Source organism: Vigna radiata, unplaced genomic scaffold, assembly GCF_000741045.1.
Source record: "Vigna radiata var. radiata cultivar VC1973A unplaced genomic scaffold, Vradiata_ver6 scaffold_247, whole genome shotgun sequence".
Classification (NCBI taxonomy): domain Eukaryota; kingdom Viridiplantae; phylum Streptophyta; class Magnoliopsida; order Fabales; family Fabaceae; genus Vigna; species Vigna radiata.
The window spans coordinates 394,673-413,690 of NW_014541804.1; the positions used below are offsets into that span (position 1 = coordinate 394,673).

Consider the following 19,018-nt stretch of genomic DNA (forward strand, 5'->3'; position numbering starts at 1 on the left):
TGGAAGTAAGGGTGAGAAAAGTTGTTTTCACTATTTCCTCTTCAAATCAATTATGTAAACACAGTTTCATGCATTTTTCGACCTACTCAACACAAAAGCTCATCTCCATCAACATCACATCCCCTCCCTGAACACCCATTTTCAATAACACTCAAGGTTTAAGAGAAACCTAAATCTAAACAATTGAAAATTACCAGGTGTACAACAGCATGGCAGGTCGAGCTTATATCTTCTAGGTAGACGAAACCAACCTAGGGTTTCCTTAATCACAATTTCAAACCTCCAAACAATAACGACCAAAAATATGTCAATGTACCAACAACCAGAGGAAAACGAAAAATAAAATAAAAGAATGAAAGCTTCGACTACTCACCGGGGTTCGAGTACGAGGACAACCAGAGCAACTACGGTTCCAATGGGGGAGGATGGTGGTTCGGCAGAAGGAAAAAGAGGGTTACGGTTTCAGTGAAGGACTACGATTGAGAATTTAGATCACCGAGAACAACTATGCAAACTGGGAGTAACAATGCAGGGAGAAGGTGGGCTCAGAGAGTGAGAAGAGAAAGGGGCAGAAGTGAGAAGAGTCGAAAGTGAGAATCTGAACTATCTTATTTTTTAATTATAACTACACTTAATATCCGTATTTAAAATCAGTAGATAATTTTATCTTCTCCATTACATACCGATTTTACATACGGATAATTTGTATATAAAACTTTCTCCCTTATATACGGAAAATCCATATATAATCTTTGGATTATATACAGATAAAATCCGTATATAAAAATCCGTATATAATTAGCATTTTTCTTGTAGTGATTCTTGATCTTTTATGCATACTTTTTTGAAATATTTGACATAATAATTTATGATTGTTTAATACCGTAAATAAAGGGAGATTGTTATATTCAAGCTAAACAGGTCCACTTAAGATGTTGATTAATGGAAACAATAATTAGTGATTATCTTCTCTATAAAACAATCTCTACCCTTGTATATCTAGAAAATTTCTTACTTAATAACTCTATTATTATATTCTTAAACTTGAAAATATATTTCTAAAATATATTTTTAAAATATATTTCGAATTATATAATGTAAAATGTACTATCAGCATAAGTAAAAGGCAGGAGAAAACCATCATGATAGATATGTCCCTATTTATTTTATAGACACATATGAAACACTTCCTCTTCCACTTAAAGATCACATACATACAATACAATACACACCTCAAACAATGTACATATAGAGGATATTCTCAATCAAACTACTACCTCTAAATTTTATTGGTAAGATTACTAAAAGAAAAAATCATTTTACAAACATTTCCAGCCAAAAAAGATTTAAAAGAAACAAAAAATTAATGAATCTAATATCTAGTAGTGGTAATGTGAGAGTTAGAAGTTGCAGCAGCTATCACAGATGCTCCTGAAATTCTGCTAGTTATTTCCTTTACAACTCGAGAAATGTCCTGCAACAGAAAGCAGCATAGGATTTTCAGATTTACAGCACGAGAATGTTTTCAGAGATGTTCAAGTTCTCAAATAATATTGAGACCAAGACAAGTAATAGCTGATGCAATCCTAATATAGGTACACTTGCCCTAATCAGCCTGGACTAGTAGTTCCGAAAACCTATAAAAAGTAATAAGAGAATATTGCCACGACATTAGATCACTATAGTCTAACTAAAGTTGATTTTTGCAAGGATTATGATTCTCAACTTAGTTCATTATATCTAAATGTTATTTTTGCAAGGGTTATGATTCTCATCAACAGTAGTGAGAGACCCGAATTCGATGCAAATTATTCATTTGAAAATTCATGACACAAAAAGCAATTCACCTGTCCAGTTAAGCAGCTAAATTCCAATTACTCAAATTTGTTATGACTTGTTCATTTTCTATCTCTGCATCAGTGAAAGTTAGAGCTCGCTGTAGCTTCCTAGGAGAGAACGTTTCAACCTCAACCATGTATGTGGCTGTCACAGGTCTGTGATCGGACAGTTTGAGCTCTGCCCTTCTGTAACTCAACAACTTCATTCCCTTGCCATATGATAGAATACGATCACACCTGAAAAGTGATTACAAACAAGCAAAATTCAAACCTGAAAGGTGATTACAAACAAGCAAAATTCATCAATGGATAGAGGTGTATCAGATTCCACTAGTTCATAAACCATGAAATTAGGTCAAAGGACTAGTTTGAGGTCCTGTCGCTTATGAGGAAAACTTGAGTCATTGAACTTGTTTCTTACACCACATACTTGATCTAAAACACCTCTTTTTTATTTGTATGTGTTTTCAAAGCAGATATGGTACAATCAAGAACAAACATAACATAGAAAATTATTATTATTATTATTATTATTATTATTATTCCTAAGAAATTGAAAACAAAGAGAAAAAAAACAATGGGTTTTTTAATAGATAAATAAATATAAAGGCACCCGTGTTCAATATTTGAAATGCGATTCAAAAGCTGTAAGAATTACGATTCAAAAGCTTAAGTAATAGAATTCAATTTGCTTCACTCACAAGATTTGCAAACATGGAATCAGAATGTCAGAATAAATGCATACCATGCAGGTGAGCGCTTTCCAACTTTGGGATCCTCTCCGTAGTATTTATCTGAATTAACCTCATACTTGTAAGTTGGTGGAAAGTTTAATATGCCTTCCGACCATCCTCCAAACACACCGTTCTTGAGTTCTCCCATGAGCTGTGATAAGATGATGTCAATTTATTTTATTAAACACTAAGATAATTAGATAGGATCAAGAGATAACTAGTTAAAACCTCTTATAGTTAATTACAGTTGTTAACGGTACTTGGTTATACTTGTGGATTAGCTTAAATAGCAGAAGGGAAATAGAGGATGAGGCATAAAAGTTGTAGATTTATAGTTATTAATACTAATCAGTTACACTTATGGGCTAACTCAAACAGTAACAACAAAACAGATAGTGTGGCTTTTCCTATAATTATAGTTCAAGTAATGATCTAGCAGTATTAGCGACTTGTTAATTTAGTATGAGATGAAAAAAGAGTAGCATTTGAATGGCAGTATAGGTTAGAAAAACTCTTTAACTAAACAGATAAAGGGATCAAAATATCTTTCCACGGAAACTTTTTGCCAAAAGAAACCCTCTTTAAGTTGGCCTAAACCCATATTTGACGTCATTTAATAGGACTCCAAAGAATGTTCTTGCTAACAAAAATATAAAATGTAGGAGTCGCTATAATACCTGGTCTTTCTCAACTAATTTTGACCACTGCTTTTTTGAGATAAGAGCTTTTGTTTCCAAATTTGATAAGTTGATACGATAATTCAGATCACCCAACCAAATTATTCTTCTGCAGATAAATTGAATTTATTAATTAAGCAATTATAATCCTCAGAACATTCAAAGAAACAATTACTACCGTGACTAAACATGATAGGAAGTTGAAGGTGTATGTAAGGAAGAGGAGAGGTTAGATAAATGTGATTAAACAGTTAGAGGCAGTTAGTTNGTTAGTTGGCTTAACTGTGTTAACAGTTGGGAGTGNNGGGAATGTTAGTTTGTATAAATAGGAGAGTTGAATCTTGGAGAGGGACTTTTTGACAGTTTGTATGTTCTGAACAGACTTTGAGTCTTGTTGGAGGGAGATTAGGCTCCCTTGTTGTTCTCTTTCTTGTATTCTTTCTCATTAAGCAATAAACCCGAGGTTATTCATCAATTTTCTCTACCCTGTAGTGTGTTAAGTGAGTGGAAGATACAGTTTCTTGACTAGAAACCTATCAAGTTTGGTCCGACCTGCCGGATCCTTTTCCAAACTTGATAGGTTTCTAGTCAAGAAACCGTATCTTCCACTCACTCAACACACTACAGAGTAGAGAAAACTGATGAATAACCTCGGGTTTATTGCTTAACGAGAAAGAATACAAGAAAGAGAACAACAAGGGAGCCTAATCTCCCTCCAACAAGACTCAAAGTCTGTTCAGAACATACAAACTGTCAAAAAGTCCCTCTCCAAGATTCAACTCTCCTATTTATACAAACTAACATTCCCGCCAGTTCCAACTGTTAACACAGTTAAGCCAACTAACCAACTAACTGCCTCTAACTATTTAATCACAGTTATCTAACCTCTCCTCTTCCTTACACCTTCAACTTCCTATCAAAACAGAAAAAGAAGTTAAAAAAGATCCAACCAAATGAGTGGTCTAATAAGCACCCAAACATCGAGAAACCTCCATTAAAAGCTAGGCGTCCAGGGGGCCAACCCAATCACATAAGTACTCCATCAAGCATCTCATACTACTCAATATGGAACATGGAACCCCATAATACTTTAGGCCATATCATGGTCAAACTACCTCTTACTATATTATGGCTTTCAATTGTCTACTGACCAGTTCAATACACAAAATGCTTGACTGCAACTTAGTGTTTAGTTTTTGTTAGGAATTGGATAATTTATAAAAGAAGGCCCAAGGCCCATCTGTCTTAGCTGTGAAGTGGTGAGAATAGGGTGGGTAGAACAGGTATATAAAGAATAAAATATTATACTAGGAGGGGAGGAAAATATCTTATACCTTGGTATAGTCAGGTTTTGACACTTGGAGAGAGGGGTTAGGCCCTCGTTACACGTGTTGCTCCTTTCTTTTCAGTAAATAATATACCCACACTTTTATACAGCTATTCTGTTGCATATTCTGTGAGTGCGTGAGTGAGTTGGTTAGGATTTTTATCACTGAGATTCGTAACAAGTGGTCTGACCTGCCGGATCCAGGTGGCGAGTGATCGGAGAATGGAGGGAAAAAATGAAGGATGCCTAAAAGTGGTGGAGAACCAGCTTGAAGCTTTGGGGATTACTGTAGAGGGGTTGAAAGCTGAAACGGCAGCGATGAGACAAGATTCAGCTGCCATTCGCCAAGACCTTCAAGAGGTTATGCGCATTTTGGGAGGTCGCAATCGCGACCACGAGGGGGCATCAGACAAGAGCCAGTCGTCGGTGAATGGTGACCGGAGAGGGAAACGAGAGGAGGAGAACGGAGGACGAGAGACGGAACGAACGGAGGGACAGTTTAATTGGAGAAAGAAAGTAGAACTTCCCGTATTCGAAGGCACAGATCCATTGAACTGGATCAATCGTGCGGAGCGGTTCCTCGAATTACAGGGAGTGACGAAGGAGGAGAGGGTCTGAATCGCATACGTCAGCATGGAGGGGAGTGCTGGCTATTGGTATCGATTCTGGAGAGAGAAGGTGAGAGACCGCACATGGGAAGGGCTCAAAGGGGTGATGATTGGAAGATTTGGGGAGCAAAGAAGAGGGAGCATTTTTGAAAGATTGACGACGAACCGTCAAACAGGCACGATTGATGAATATATACGCGACTTCGAAATCCTGGTGGGGCAAACGAAGGGGTTGACGGACAAGCAACAACTAGGCTATTTCTTAGCCGGATTACAGGACAGCGTAAGGGATCTTATACGTCCACACGATCCGCAGGAACTACTGGCGGCAATGCAAATCGCAAAAGATGTAGAGAATATACCAGGAGGAACGAAGATTGGGGGTGGAAATGTGAGTCGATCACAGATATCTGGGGGGCGAAGTGTGGGGGCGATAATTCGAGTTGACTCGATTCGCAATGAAGGAGGACGAGCGGCGGGTGCAGAGAGTGTAGGATCTAGGGGAGGAGAAGGTAGTTCGGGAAGAAATGCGAGTGCAGGGGGGAACGAAACCATGGGCAGAGGGGTGCGAAACCTTCCCTACCACGAGTATCTTAAGCGTCGTGAAGAAGGCCATTGTTTCAGATGTGGCGGCCAGTTCGGTCCTGGACATCGATGTCCAGAACGGAGTTTGCGAGTGACAATTTTAGGGGAAGATGAGGAGGAAGACCTTGGAGAAACCAAGAAGGAGTTGGAGAACGCCCGATTAGAATTATCATTACTCTATGTCGGAGGGATGATTCAACTGAGAACCATGAAACTTCTAGGGAGCTTGGGGGACAGGGAGGTGTTGATAATGGCTGACAGTGGGGCCAGCCATAACTTTATATCAAAGGCGTTAGTTGAGGAGCTCCAACTGGAGGTGAACAAAGACCAAATGCATCCAGTTTGCTTGGGTGATGGATATTGAAAATATACCCAAGGATGCTGCCAAGGAGTAGTGTTACAGTTGGGTGGAGTTGAGATTGCAGAGAACTACCACGTATTCGAATTGGGAGGTGTCGATTTGATTCTAGGAGTGGATTGGCTGGCAAAGTTGGGAGAAGTAGTGACTAATTGAGGTAAGTTAACTATGTCCTTTAAACAGGGAGAAAGAGAAATGACAATAAAAGGAGACGCGACTTTGGCAAGGGAAGTAATAGCCCCTGAGACCTTGCTCAAGATAACTGAAGTTGAGACAATGGCAGAAAGGTGGGGATTAAAACAGATGGACGTGGCTGGGAGGAGAGGAGAAGAACAGGGGTTTAAGGGGAGCCGGCAGGAGGAGCTGGAAGAAACACTATCAGACTTTCAACACGAATTCAAGGGCTATTCGACCAATAAATTCAGAGTCGATATTCCGCCAGATGCTGGAACTCGTATGTCTCCCATAGTTTTCCTGGTGCTTAACACAGAGTGGGACAATTAAGGTATTCAAGCTGCAACATAAAAAGTTTAATGGCAACATTCCAGATAAATTTCCAATATCTTATGCTATGAAGACTATGGATCTCAATAGAAATCTATTGAAGGGGCCAATACCTAAATCCCTATAAAATTGCTCATCACTAAAGGTGTGGGATATTGGAAACAATGAGGTAGATGATGGATTTCCAGACTTCCTAAATTCAATATCCACATTCCGTGTTCTGGTTTTGAGGGGAATCAAATTTTATGGTCACATTGAATGTGCTGATAATAGTACTTGGCCAATACGTATTCTGAACAAAAGACAACAACAGCTAGAAGAGGAGATAAGAGAACAAGTGTTGATTGAATGGAATGAAAGAGGAGTGGAGCAATTTTCAGAATTCAACCTTGGGGACAAGGTTCATCTTCAGGATGGGGGTAATGTTAGGAATTGGATAATTTATAAAAGAAGGCCCAAGGCCCATCTGTCTTAGATGTGAAGTGGTGAGAATAGGGCGGGTAGAACGGGTATATAAAGAATAAAATATTATACTAGGAGGGGAGGAAAATATCTTATACCTTGGTATAGTCAGGTTCTGACACCTGGAGGGAGGGGTTAGGCCCTCGTTACACGTGTTGTTTCTTTCTTTTCAGTAAATGATATACCCACACTTTTATACAGCTATTCTGTTGCATATTTTGTGAGTGCGTGAGTGAGTTGGTTAGGATTTTTATCACTGAGATTCGTAACAGTTTTCCATTTGGGAAACCTCAAACCATGGTTTTGGGGTTCCAAATTGGAAAACTTAACCATAGAAGTCAATAAATTAAGCCCACATATGTAAAACTAGACAAAATAGCAAATGCTCTCTTAACTGTTACATAACTGTTACAATTTTCTTCATTATTTTATGTACATCTTTCCTTCCTAATATTTATAACCTACACATCTGAAATACAAACCAAAATATTCATAGTGCAGAATATTTGTGGGTGGTAGAAGTATGAAATGTATGTGTTCCAGTGCATAATGTAGCAGGTTTGTTCATGTTCTAATAGTCAATTATATTATAAATATAGGTTATATATAGAGAGAGCCTAGGTGAAGTTAATGCACCAATTATTTTGATACAAGAGACCACAACCAGTTAATTCGTCAATATTTTCCTTGCATTATAATTTTACTCACCACGGCATCTCCATTTCCCTGAATAAACAGTAACTTTGGTCTACCATAATTCCAACTGATATAAAAGTGATATCACAATAGAAGTATCACAACAAATAATTAAGCTAATCATGATATGGGTATTCAGTGCTCAAGTAAAACATTCAGTATGGAAAAATGTACATCTCTAACAACAAAGGAAAATAACAATTTAGTTTTGTCATGGTATATTAAAGATTGCACTCACTCATGATCAAGGATTCTTTTGGGAAGCCCTATATAAGAAAGAGAATGGAATTGGGTTCTACGAAGTATTTCATGAACATCAGCATTCCTTTTAAGTTCGTCTCCTTCCTTTTCACCTGAGGTAAGGTGGGTACATATGAAACAAAAGAGCGTCTGATGTATGGACATACTGATAGATATTGATCCCTGGAAAATTGGAAAAAAAATTATAATCTGATGCAATATTGATCACATGCTCACTCTCCATAACAGTAAATATCCTAAACAGCACAATCAAGGCAAAAAATTGTTCAAACTTTGAAGCTAAATATAGGTTTTGGAAGGGCTATTTCCCCCTTTTCCAGAACTATAATCAAATATTGATTAATTCAAAAAGAAAGAGGAGATTGACTTTGTGTGTGATTCAAAAGAAAAATATCATAACTAAAAAACCATCAAGATGGACCAGATTTGTAATGACTTGAGAGATAAAAATCGTACAGAATAAGAGAAACAGAAACATGACAACATGATCAGCAGGCCATGAGCAATATCAGCAAGCAAAAGGGCAGAGAAAGGGAGAAGGAAAAGGGCAAAATATCATGCACAAAGTTTGATCTTATCTGGAACTATGAAATAGAAATAGAGTATTTCAGTCCTTGATAGATAGCAAGCAAATTATATAAGAACTTAATATGATTAGGATAATACAAGAAAATGTAAAATACAAAACAAAAAGGGAAAACATAAAGCCGAATTATCATATATGAAAATATAAGGACCAAAATATACAATTTCAAGTGGAGGACAAAAAATACTGAAGAAAGGGTATAGACCTTGTTCCCAATATAGCCCATAACACCAACACCAACAGTTGAAACCTTTAAATTTTGAATATGTTTACGCAAGCTCCGACGAACCCATACAGTGATGAAAATTCCAACCATTTGCTTGCTAACAATCCTTACATATGAAGATCTTCTTTTTCGCTTTATCAAAGCTTCAAGGTCAATTTCAGGAATCAATCCTGCCCCTGGAATTTCATCCATAATTGATTTGAAAGAGTTATATGTTTTGAACGACTTAGATGATTTAAAGGATTTCAATGATTTAAAAGAAGTTGGTCTATCCAAAACTCTCTGAGATAGCAGATGCAGTGGAGGCTCTGGCCAGCTCAAACCAATCCTTTCAGACCCACTAAGCATTCGAGTTAGTTTAGTGGCCTGTTGGGAAAATGACGTGTCCATGTTTTCTGACAAACCCTGTTGCCTATCAAACATCTTTGGAAAAGAAAACTGTCGCTGTAAACCAGTTTTAACTGCCAAATTGGAGTTTACAATATCATCAGCATCAGAAGCTAATAAATTTGTAGTCTCAGTTTCTTCCATGGCTGTTCCATCAGTACCTCCATCACATAAATTGTTGTCTTCGTCCAAAGGATGGACTTCCTCACCAATGTCACTATCACTTTCAAGCAATATTTCTTCTTCTATATCAGGCACATCATCTGATGGCTTAAATTTTGATGGAGAGGGAGGGTCACTAAAGGACTTTATCTTTGGTATTTCAGGTCGAACTCTATTCAGTGTTTCTCGAATAATATTCTCCCATTTTGGAACAGGACTAGTATCTTCAGCACCAAAAATATTACCAGGGTTTAAGGGTACAATCTCTTGAAGACTGCAAGTGTGAAGATTTATTTTAGTAAAACAAATGGGATGAATCTTAAAACCATGAAGTAGAAACAATTAAGTAGAAAACATTCAAAAAGTGATTACATAATGGCATCAGACGTATTCAAGAGTACATATAATACAGGAAGGGGAGAAAAGAGAAACTTATGACTAATACTATCGCCAAAAATTCATTCAAAACTATACCCAGACCAGCTTAATACGTCAAATAAGTGACAGTATTTGATGTGATACTCATCATTACTTCAAAAAGTATTTTCAGTAACAGTCAGTGAAGAACTTACCCAAGTACATAGATGTCAGCTGGTTCATTGACACCAAGCCAATCATCAATAACAAGGTCATCAGGTGGAAGTTTTCCTCCAACATTCCATGTCCCAACACATATCCTAGGAGGTAAATATACACCAAAATTCAGATAAAGGTGGCTTCAGCAATAACAGCAAATAAATTGTGTTTTTCACACTTTCAAACAATTGCACCTATTGTGCACTTTTGCTTGACAAATAAGCATGAGAATAGTGTCTCACTTCAACTCCTTTTGGTTTATATACTGAGATCTAAAAGTTGATGACTTTTGCCTCCTTAACTTGGGAAGAAATTCTGCAATATAATAGAAAACAATTAGGCTGATGCAATGGACAACAAAGAAATGCAATATACTAAACATTCACGGAAGAAGTGAAAAATCAGAAACTACTAAAATTTGAAATTAGAAGAACGGGCTGTTCAAGAAGCTATTGATTACTATGGCATGCTAAAAAAATTTCGTACGTGGCTTTAGGAAAGGAGGAAGAAAGTCTTCACAGCAAGGATAACTTTATAAAGTGTCTTATTACAGCCGAGAGAGTGTTAGAAAAAATGAATCAAGATTTGCAATTCACAAAGGATATATAAGAGCTTCTTGTACACACAAAAAGTCACCTGTAGATTCAGATGGAGTTTCATCGTCATAACCTCTGTTGTCTGCAAACCGCGACTGTCCTCCCCATTCTACATAATACACCAAACTCAAAGTGAGACATCATCAGCCAAAAGACAGAAACCTATAACACTCTGAAACAACACAAATATCAGACTTCTTCCCCACTCTACATGACACACCAAACTCAAAATGAGACTTGAACGATCAAACGACAAAAAAAACCATCAAACACCGCCTATAACACCCAGAAAAAGCCTCAATTCAGACATCTTTCTAGATCATTCGACAATGAATACACCAACCCCATTGATCGCACGTACAATTTTCCTAATTCTAATTAAATCAACAACAAACTCAGTAACCACCACCCCAACATCCAGAAAAACACAAACACACACACACACTAAAAATGGCAACAAAATCAATGTCGCATAAACTCACCTTCGTTGTCTGAAGCACTCTCAGAATCTTCATCGTCATCATCAGGGTCAGCACTGTAATCAGACTCGTAACTCCCCATGTTAAGCCACTTACGCATGACCACCTTCGCCCAGAAGAGCTGTATGCAGGACCAACCGAAACAACATATTTCAGCCCAAGTCCTCTGCAATTTGCCTCAGTTTCCCAAAATCAACAAAACCCCACAACACCAACAACCACGACCACCACACACACACATACAAAGAAACCATCACAAGATTGATAGCGAGAGAAAGGGGGGGAAAGCAGTACCTGTTGGTGGTGTGGTGACCTATGATGATGCTTCATCACTGCTGGGTATGGGTACCAAAATACAACTAAAAAGAATGAGAAAAATGAAGATGGGTAAGAGAGAAGATTGTTGGGTTCTGCCTATACACATGATACACAGTTAGGTAACAAAGGAAATGCAGTTGGAGCTGAAAAAATATGCTCCTTTTTTGCTCGAAAGAATCCGGGGCTTTGACTCTACAATTTAGTTGGGTTAATCGGAGAATTTTCGGTGTTTGTAGGAGAAAGATTACAATTTTCTACTTTAATCAAATAATTAAATAAAGGGCAATGGAGTTTAAAAAGAATTTTCCGCAAAAAACATGGTTATCAACAACATTTGACGTGGTTTTATAAGACGGCAACTAGTGGTCCACGATAATCCTAAGTCACCATAGACGGTTAGATTATTCAACATTCATCATTGCACATTATACTTCTACAGATTTTTTTTTTCTTTATTGTTTTATACTGTTGTGTTTATTTATTCATTTTACATCATTGTCATGTCTCAATACTTAGTGTTAAATTAATCAGAATAGAGAGAAAGTAAAAGTTCAGCACATTAATCAATTTATTTAACTTGTTAGGTACAATTACATTTAAATATTATATTTTTACCTATCATTTTAATATTTGCACTTGAAGCAATCAAAACCACCTCAGTATTTCTAGGAAACAATGTTGAGATACAAAATTGAGAGACAAAAAAAGTATATAAGGTAAATTTAAATAACTTGTTTTTCTCAAATTTAAAATTAATTTGTAGTTCTTTTATTTAAACACGGTTACTTTTTAATGCCTATTATGTAGTATTTTTAATCCAACTAGGACAAACACACCCTCAACCTTAGCTTTATTTATTCATTATAAGTTTATTTATTACTTATTTTACTTTTTGTGACAATACTGCATAAGTGACGTGTGTAGAAGAGAATCAACAAATTAGTATTGTTTTAAACTGCTAATTATATAATGTCTAATATTTGTCCTTTTACCAGTTATAAAGTTATGTGTTTGCATAGATGCATCTAAACACCACTAACATTAACAAAGGTAATTACAATGTAAGAACAAAACAAATAATTAGGATTTGGATGGTGTTAAACCCATCTTTCCAATATCACTAACAAAGCAATTACACTAACAAGGAAAAGAAAAAGAAGTGAGCATCATTATGTGTGCAAGTAGCACCTAGGCTCACTACTATTGGTTCCCATTTTATAGGATAAACATAAAACTATGTATATGTTTGTCAAAAGTAATAAGAATAAAATCAGCTTCAACAAAAGGCAAATTAGTAATGTAATGAAGAGGTTTAAGAGAGATAAAGGAGCTAACAATGCAATGCTAAAATGATTTTAGAATCTAAGTGGTTAGATAAAAGTTTGCAAAAGAGATGTGGTAAAATAATTATATTTTTATTAAATTAAATAATTTACATTAACTAATAATTGTTTCTCTTTTATTTTTATTCTTTTTATTGTGACAAGTAGACTAAAAATGTTTATGGCAAATTCTATAAAAAAAAGTTGACAAAAGTGTTTAACTACAATGATTATACATTTAAATAATAACAATTTCCCTTTGGTGTAAATCATCAAAGGTTAATCCTTATAGTATAACTTAAAAACTTACTATTATGATTTATTAATTCATTAAACTATTTCAGTAAAAAAAAAATAGTGATGGTTACATTAATGTAATTGCCAAATAAATAATAATTAATTTTGTAAAGTTTAAATAGTATAGTAAGAGAGAAATGATTATAATAATTACAAACACAGTAAAACATGTATACACCAAAACAACTTATTATTTCAATGAGGAATTGAAGCATAGGAAAATATGGAGTTGAGTCATTGTTAAACATGATCCCATCAAATATCGAAAAAAGAGAATCACTATAAAATAATTTTTAGTTAATAGCTAATAACATTTCACTTTGCTTTTGTTTTCTCTTACTATCGTTTTTCTTCTATAATGGATGTGCATTTTCACTAAATATGAATACTTTCAAAACTTTTCTTTTATTGTGTTAATGATCAGAACTATGTAATGTGAATAGGTATTGTAGAGGAAATAATTGAATATAGCTTATTTTTCAATTTGATTAAATAATTTAATCAAGTTGCAACGTTAATTGGACAAACTTTTTTAGCCTGCTCAAAGTATATTATGAATTTATGATTAGGATCATCATTTTAAAATTCAATTTTTTTCCCATATAGCCCATAACACAATAATGTTATTTGCAATTAAAAATATGTATAATCATTATAAAATAACATGAAATGTTTGATGAAACTTATTATCATCATGATTAAATCTGTCTTTGGTGTCTCATTCATTAGTTCTTCATATCTAAAATTTTGACAAAGCATATAATTGCCGACAAAACATATAATAGATTCAATCTATGCATGATTAATCACAAAAGGTGGCATTGAATTAAACCACCAACAGAGATGCATGCATGTGATTATGTGAATGTTTGTTCTTCACAATCATTGCCACAAAAGCAACATTGTTCAACAAAGCTAAACAGATTTAGTTTCATGTAAAGTGTAGGCTTATAAATCATGAAATGAAAGCTAACACAGATAATTAGAAGATTTGAGAAAAGAAAAACAAAATATCGTGGGCAGGAACGAAATAAAAAACATACAAAAACATAACTCTGATATTTAATAATTTAAATAATATGTTGGTAATAATATTATGTAAATTTAAAACATCTATGTGGGGATATTACGAATTTGAGTTTTAATTCGGATGATTTTTTAATTAATAAAAATCATATACATACTGTTCATTCATTTAAATTAAAGACTAATGGGTCAAAATTTGAATTAAAATTTAAATGAGTGAAATATAATGTACTTAGTGTAGTGTTTTTTTTTTTTTCGTTTAATTTCAATTAATGTAGCCTTGTTGTCTTGATTAATAATTAAGAGTGCATAAGGAATACAGCCCTGACAATTTCTTAAGAAAAAAGAATGATTCGTTAAGAAAATTATGGGAAGGAAACCAAAGCCATGATTTGTATACTAAATACTAAAAAACAACATTTGGTTGATATTAAAAGATTAATTTATTTGTTTGATTATTTTATATAAATTTGCAATTAAATGTTTAATCTTTATTTCATTTATTACTCTTAATATTCTAATACTCCTAAATTAGCAACCTATAATTAAAATAACGTGGTAAAAGTTAATACGTAAAGACCGTTAGTTATTCTTTGTATATTATTAAATAATTAAAAAAATAAAAATCAAAGAAAGATATAATATTCTCAATACTTTTTAATAACTTTATTACTTAAAAAAATTAATATCGAATACAAAATAATATCAAATAAAAATATTTTATAAATTTAAAACAGAACATATATATATATATATATATATATATATATATATATATTTTGATATATGATGAATCTAAATATTTTTCATGTAAGAATTTAATCATGATCCCTGTTTCAAAAACAAAATGAATTCTAATTTAAAGAATTTATTTTCCTCATTGATGATTTTTTTTTTCTTCTAGAAATAGAGGAGTTAAAACCCTAAATGAAACTCATAATCACATATTTCAAAAACAAAAATATCTATTTATCTCGTCACACACCATAATAGACCCTTTCCATTAATGGGTATGATTCGAATTCCACCATCGACCATTTGAAAAGAAAAAAAAAATAAGAGCATTATAATGGTGTTTCTTATAGGTATTGTGGAGGAAATTATATATGCATCATCACATGCAACATGGGGCCACTTAATGGAGGTTTCTAACAACCAAACAACTCAGAAGCATGCATGATCATATATGGATCATTCATAGAATGTTTCTCATTGGAAGGTAATGAATAAAGCAACAATGTTAAGTGTTTCCTTTAACTCTTGTCTCAGCACATGCATCAGAGAACCAAGTTCTACACATGTTCCCTTCTTTGTCATATATCATGGGATTTTCCAATTTTTCAATAATGATATTTTAATACATATAAATTTTTTACATTTATTTGATATTATTATTTTTTATTTTTTATTTTTTATTTTTTTAAAAAATACAAAAGATTATTTTTATGATATTTTATTTATATAATATATCAAATAATACAAATGTATGTCATTTTATTATTTTTCTTTTCCAATATCTCAACTTTTTTTCCACCCCTTTTTCTCTTCATGTTAACTAAGAATCTCTTTTTTCATCTTTTTCCTTTTCATGATCAAAAGTTTAGAAAAAAGAAGCAATTGATTGTATTTTCCCACAAAGATACTTGAAAAAAAGTGTTGAAAAGTCTACCCAGAAATTTCATGTGCATGTGGGTGTGTGGGTGAGATTTTGTGAAAGGTTCCACCTTGTAATTAATTTTATGTGTATAGTTAATATGGTATGATATAAAAGACACCCCCTCTTAGGATATGGACCAAATAGTTGATAGAGATCTAACATTTAGATACATACGAGGAGCAATTCAAGATATGGTCCTCGTTTGGTGTGAAGGAAAATTTTTATTTGATATGCTGTACCTAATTAATATAATATTAATTATAACTATATAGACAAAAAAAAATATTTAATAATAATAATAATAATATACAAAACAAAGATTATTGATGGAAAAGTTGACTTCTCAATTACTACACAAATGTATGTGATATATTATCCATGATATTATAATGAATTTTTTATGTTGGAAAAGAATATCATTGATTCTTTTACCCATTAGAAAGATTCTATGTTGGATCTTAAAACTTAGGTCACTTGTTAGTTAAGAAATTAATTAATAATATCTTTTTTATTAAGAGTTACATTGCAAATGTATTAGCAACATTATAGAAGTACATTTCAATGCTTTTCTAATAAAAAAAAAAAACCTTACTTTCTACTTTTTAATTCTCAAACTAATTGGTAGTATATACATACGCCATTTACTCATGTAATTAGGTGTAAATTTATTTTAATTTGTTCTTTCTTGTGTCAAAAATGTATTTTTATTTCCTAAGCATATTGGTGTACAAAAACTGATAAAAAAAATCTTTTAAAGCTGGATATAACAACTTTTCTTTTTCCAGAATAGTGATTAATGTTTTAAAATTAAAACTCGCTGATGATAAACTTTCTAAGTTCCTCGACGTAATCAGAATTTTTCAAATAAAATAATTTGTATCGACAAAGCTAACGATCATTGAATACTTCGTACTGTTATAAAAAAAATTAAACAAATACTAATTTACGAAAGCAGATTATATTTATAGGTTTAGTTCATCCATTATTATGTTGAATATTAGTTCCTCGTTTATTTAGTTTAAACTACTCAACATAAAAAATTACAATAACTTTTATTGGTGAAAAATTCACTTCATTATTTACTTACTTTTTACCATGAATACTAAATCGTTTAAATTAACTCGTTCCCTTCCCCTATCCTAATTAACTTTAGCATGTTTAATAGCTACGAAAGAAACAAGTAAGTGACAAAATATTTTACTCTACAAAATTAAATAAAATAAAATAACAAACATGATGAACACACCTTCTCTCTTTGTTTTTCTTTTAACAAATTCCCCTTTTTCTAGTAAATTGAATTTCTTTATTTCCCCTAGTCAAAGGTAACTAAATTTAAAAAAAAAAATGGTTAATTCGATTGATGCATAAATGTTTAAGGAAGCATATATTTTCCACTCCTCTAAAAAATTATGTTTAAATAAAATTTTCAATAAATATAAACAAAAAAAATACCAACAATATTAAATATATCAAATCTCTCAAACAATAAAAATCAATTTATACATTTTCATTATAGTTTTTCCACTTCACAAAGCAAGTTGAAAAAAAATCATATTTTCTTTCTCTCACTTATAACTATTAAGAAATTTATCCAACAAAACAACCTTACTCTAGTCATTCTTCTATGTTCTAACCCTCATTATTCATGGCTACTTTACCGACATGAACAATGAGATTTTCTCTATAGCAAACATATTCAAATCACACACACAAAGAAAAATATATGGCACTTACATGAACAATGAGGATAAAGAAAAGAAGAGGAGAAAAAACATACCTCTCTAGGTTGAATAATATTAAAAGAAGGTAGAGATGTGTGTATATATATATATATATATATATATATCTATATATATACGTAATATCCAAGTATTTCTTGAGCTTGTAAAGTGAAGCCTTCAAACTATGATGTAATATGGTGTGGTTATATTGTTGAAGCTAAGCATGCATTTTTGAGAAGAGAAGCATGAAATTGACACTTTGGAGTTTTCTTTCTAAAGCTTTCTATGAAGAAAATTGTTGATTGGTGTTATTGTATGAGAACATGTGTATATATATATATATAGTGGGAAGAGGAGGCATCTTTCTCTATTTTGCATCTTATTGTTTATCTGGCTCAACGTGTCGAGGCACGTGGCTTTGGTGTGCTATGTGTCAAAGAGGGTATGATTTAAGGTGTAAAATTATTACCAACTGGTGTTTGTGTATATAAAAAATATTATATATTAAATAAAGTAAACGGTGTGTGTGGTTGTGTTGTAATTGACAATGAAGAAGTCTTAATAAAGACAATACCATTTAATGGGGTTCTCCTCCTCTTTCCATTTTTCAAGTGTTTTTTGTTTTTACTTTTTATACATACTTTTTCCTATTTAATTTTAGTTTAATTAAATTTAGATTTCTTATAAATTTAGATATTTTCAAATGAGTTTATGATAACTTTGTTTTGAATATTTACATTTTTATAATTTTTAATTAGATTTTGTAGTTTAAATCTTTTATTAATTTGATTGTCAGAATTCATAAAATCTCCAGTGGGATCCAAGTGTCAAGGCCGAGACTATGGGATATAGAAAGTGAAAGACAGGTGGCGGCACGGGAGTGGACCGATCGATTTTTGACAGTAGTATTTAAGAAGGGATTTTCAAAACTGGTGCCACTTCTCTGCATGCACCCTTCTTCTCCAAATTTTCTGAAACTCATTTTCTCCTCCTTTTCTCTAAACTTCTTCATCTTCTCTCTAAGAATTCTCACCCTTTTTCTCCTCCGATCATTGATCAGACCCGCTTGAGTAATCGTCGTGCTAGGAGCTTTCATTTGCACCGATTAGATTCTAAGTAGGTAAGTTTATCTCCTTCTTGAGAAACCTGTTTTCGGACACATGCAAGCCAAAATTTTAGTTGCATGCGTTCATCTACCTCCTCTTCACAAGAATTCTGATAATGTTTTGATCTCTTCCTTGTTCGGTGGGTAATAGGCATTCTAAGAAAGTTGGAGTTCAGGGAAAACACATTCTACTACTAAGTGAATAGTCGTTCGATTATAAGGTAAGGGAAGCTTATATATAATTTAGTTATGATTATTTGTTTTGAATCGATGGATGCTTTGAATGATGTATGTTTGATGCTTTGGCTTGATTGTTGAAGTACTATATGTTGATTGTATGTATTGATGTTTGATATATGGCATAAAAACTAGGTAAGAATAGGGTTGAGTCTTAACTCTGCAGCATCCTGTAGAATTTGGTATTTCGTCACAAGGAGTCGTTCGGTTTGACATTTGTACATTCGTTCTTGACTAGATTCTATATCTGTAGAGAGTTTCAGATTATCGGTT

At 33.3% G+C, this 19,018-nt stretch overlaps 1 protein-coding gene across 5 annotated transcripts; it reads right to left on the minus strand.

Moving 5' to 3' along the window:
- Positions 1–1,143: 1,143 nt before the first annotated feature.
- On the minus strand, positions 1,144–17,710 carry LOC106778242 (type IV inositol polyphosphate 5-phosphatase 3). Of its 5 annotated transcripts, none has more exons than XM_014666185.2 (12): positions 17,460–17,710; positions 11,357–11,421; positions 11,066–11,183; positions 10,624–10,692; positions 10,230–10,302; positions 9,984–10,088; positions 8,842–9,685; positions 8,028–8,212; positions 3,250–3,358; positions 2,584–2,723; positions 1,848–2,075; positions 1,144–1,474 (listed from the first exon to the last, which is right to left on the minus strand). In XM_014666185.2, the coding sequence occupies exons 2-11, from the start codon at positions 11,390–11,392 to the stop codon at positions 1,856–1,858; spliced, it is 1,899 nt and encodes a 632-aa protein (XP_014521671.1). In that variant the 5' UTR covers positions 11,393–11,421; positions 17,460–17,710; the 3' UTR covers positions 1,144–1,474; positions 1,848–1,855. The 5 variants fall into 5 exon arrangements, 4 of the variants coding, with proteins under 4 accessions (XP_014521671.1, XP_022631843.1, XP_022631844.1 ...); XM_022776122.1 differs by having other exon boundaries at positions 11,066–11,228; XM_022776123.1 differs by lacking the exon at positions 17,460–17,710 and having other exon boundaries at positions 8,842–9,323; positions 9,411–9,685; positions 11,066–11,228; positions 11,357–11,812.
- Positions 17,711–19,018: the final 1,308 nt, after the last annotated feature.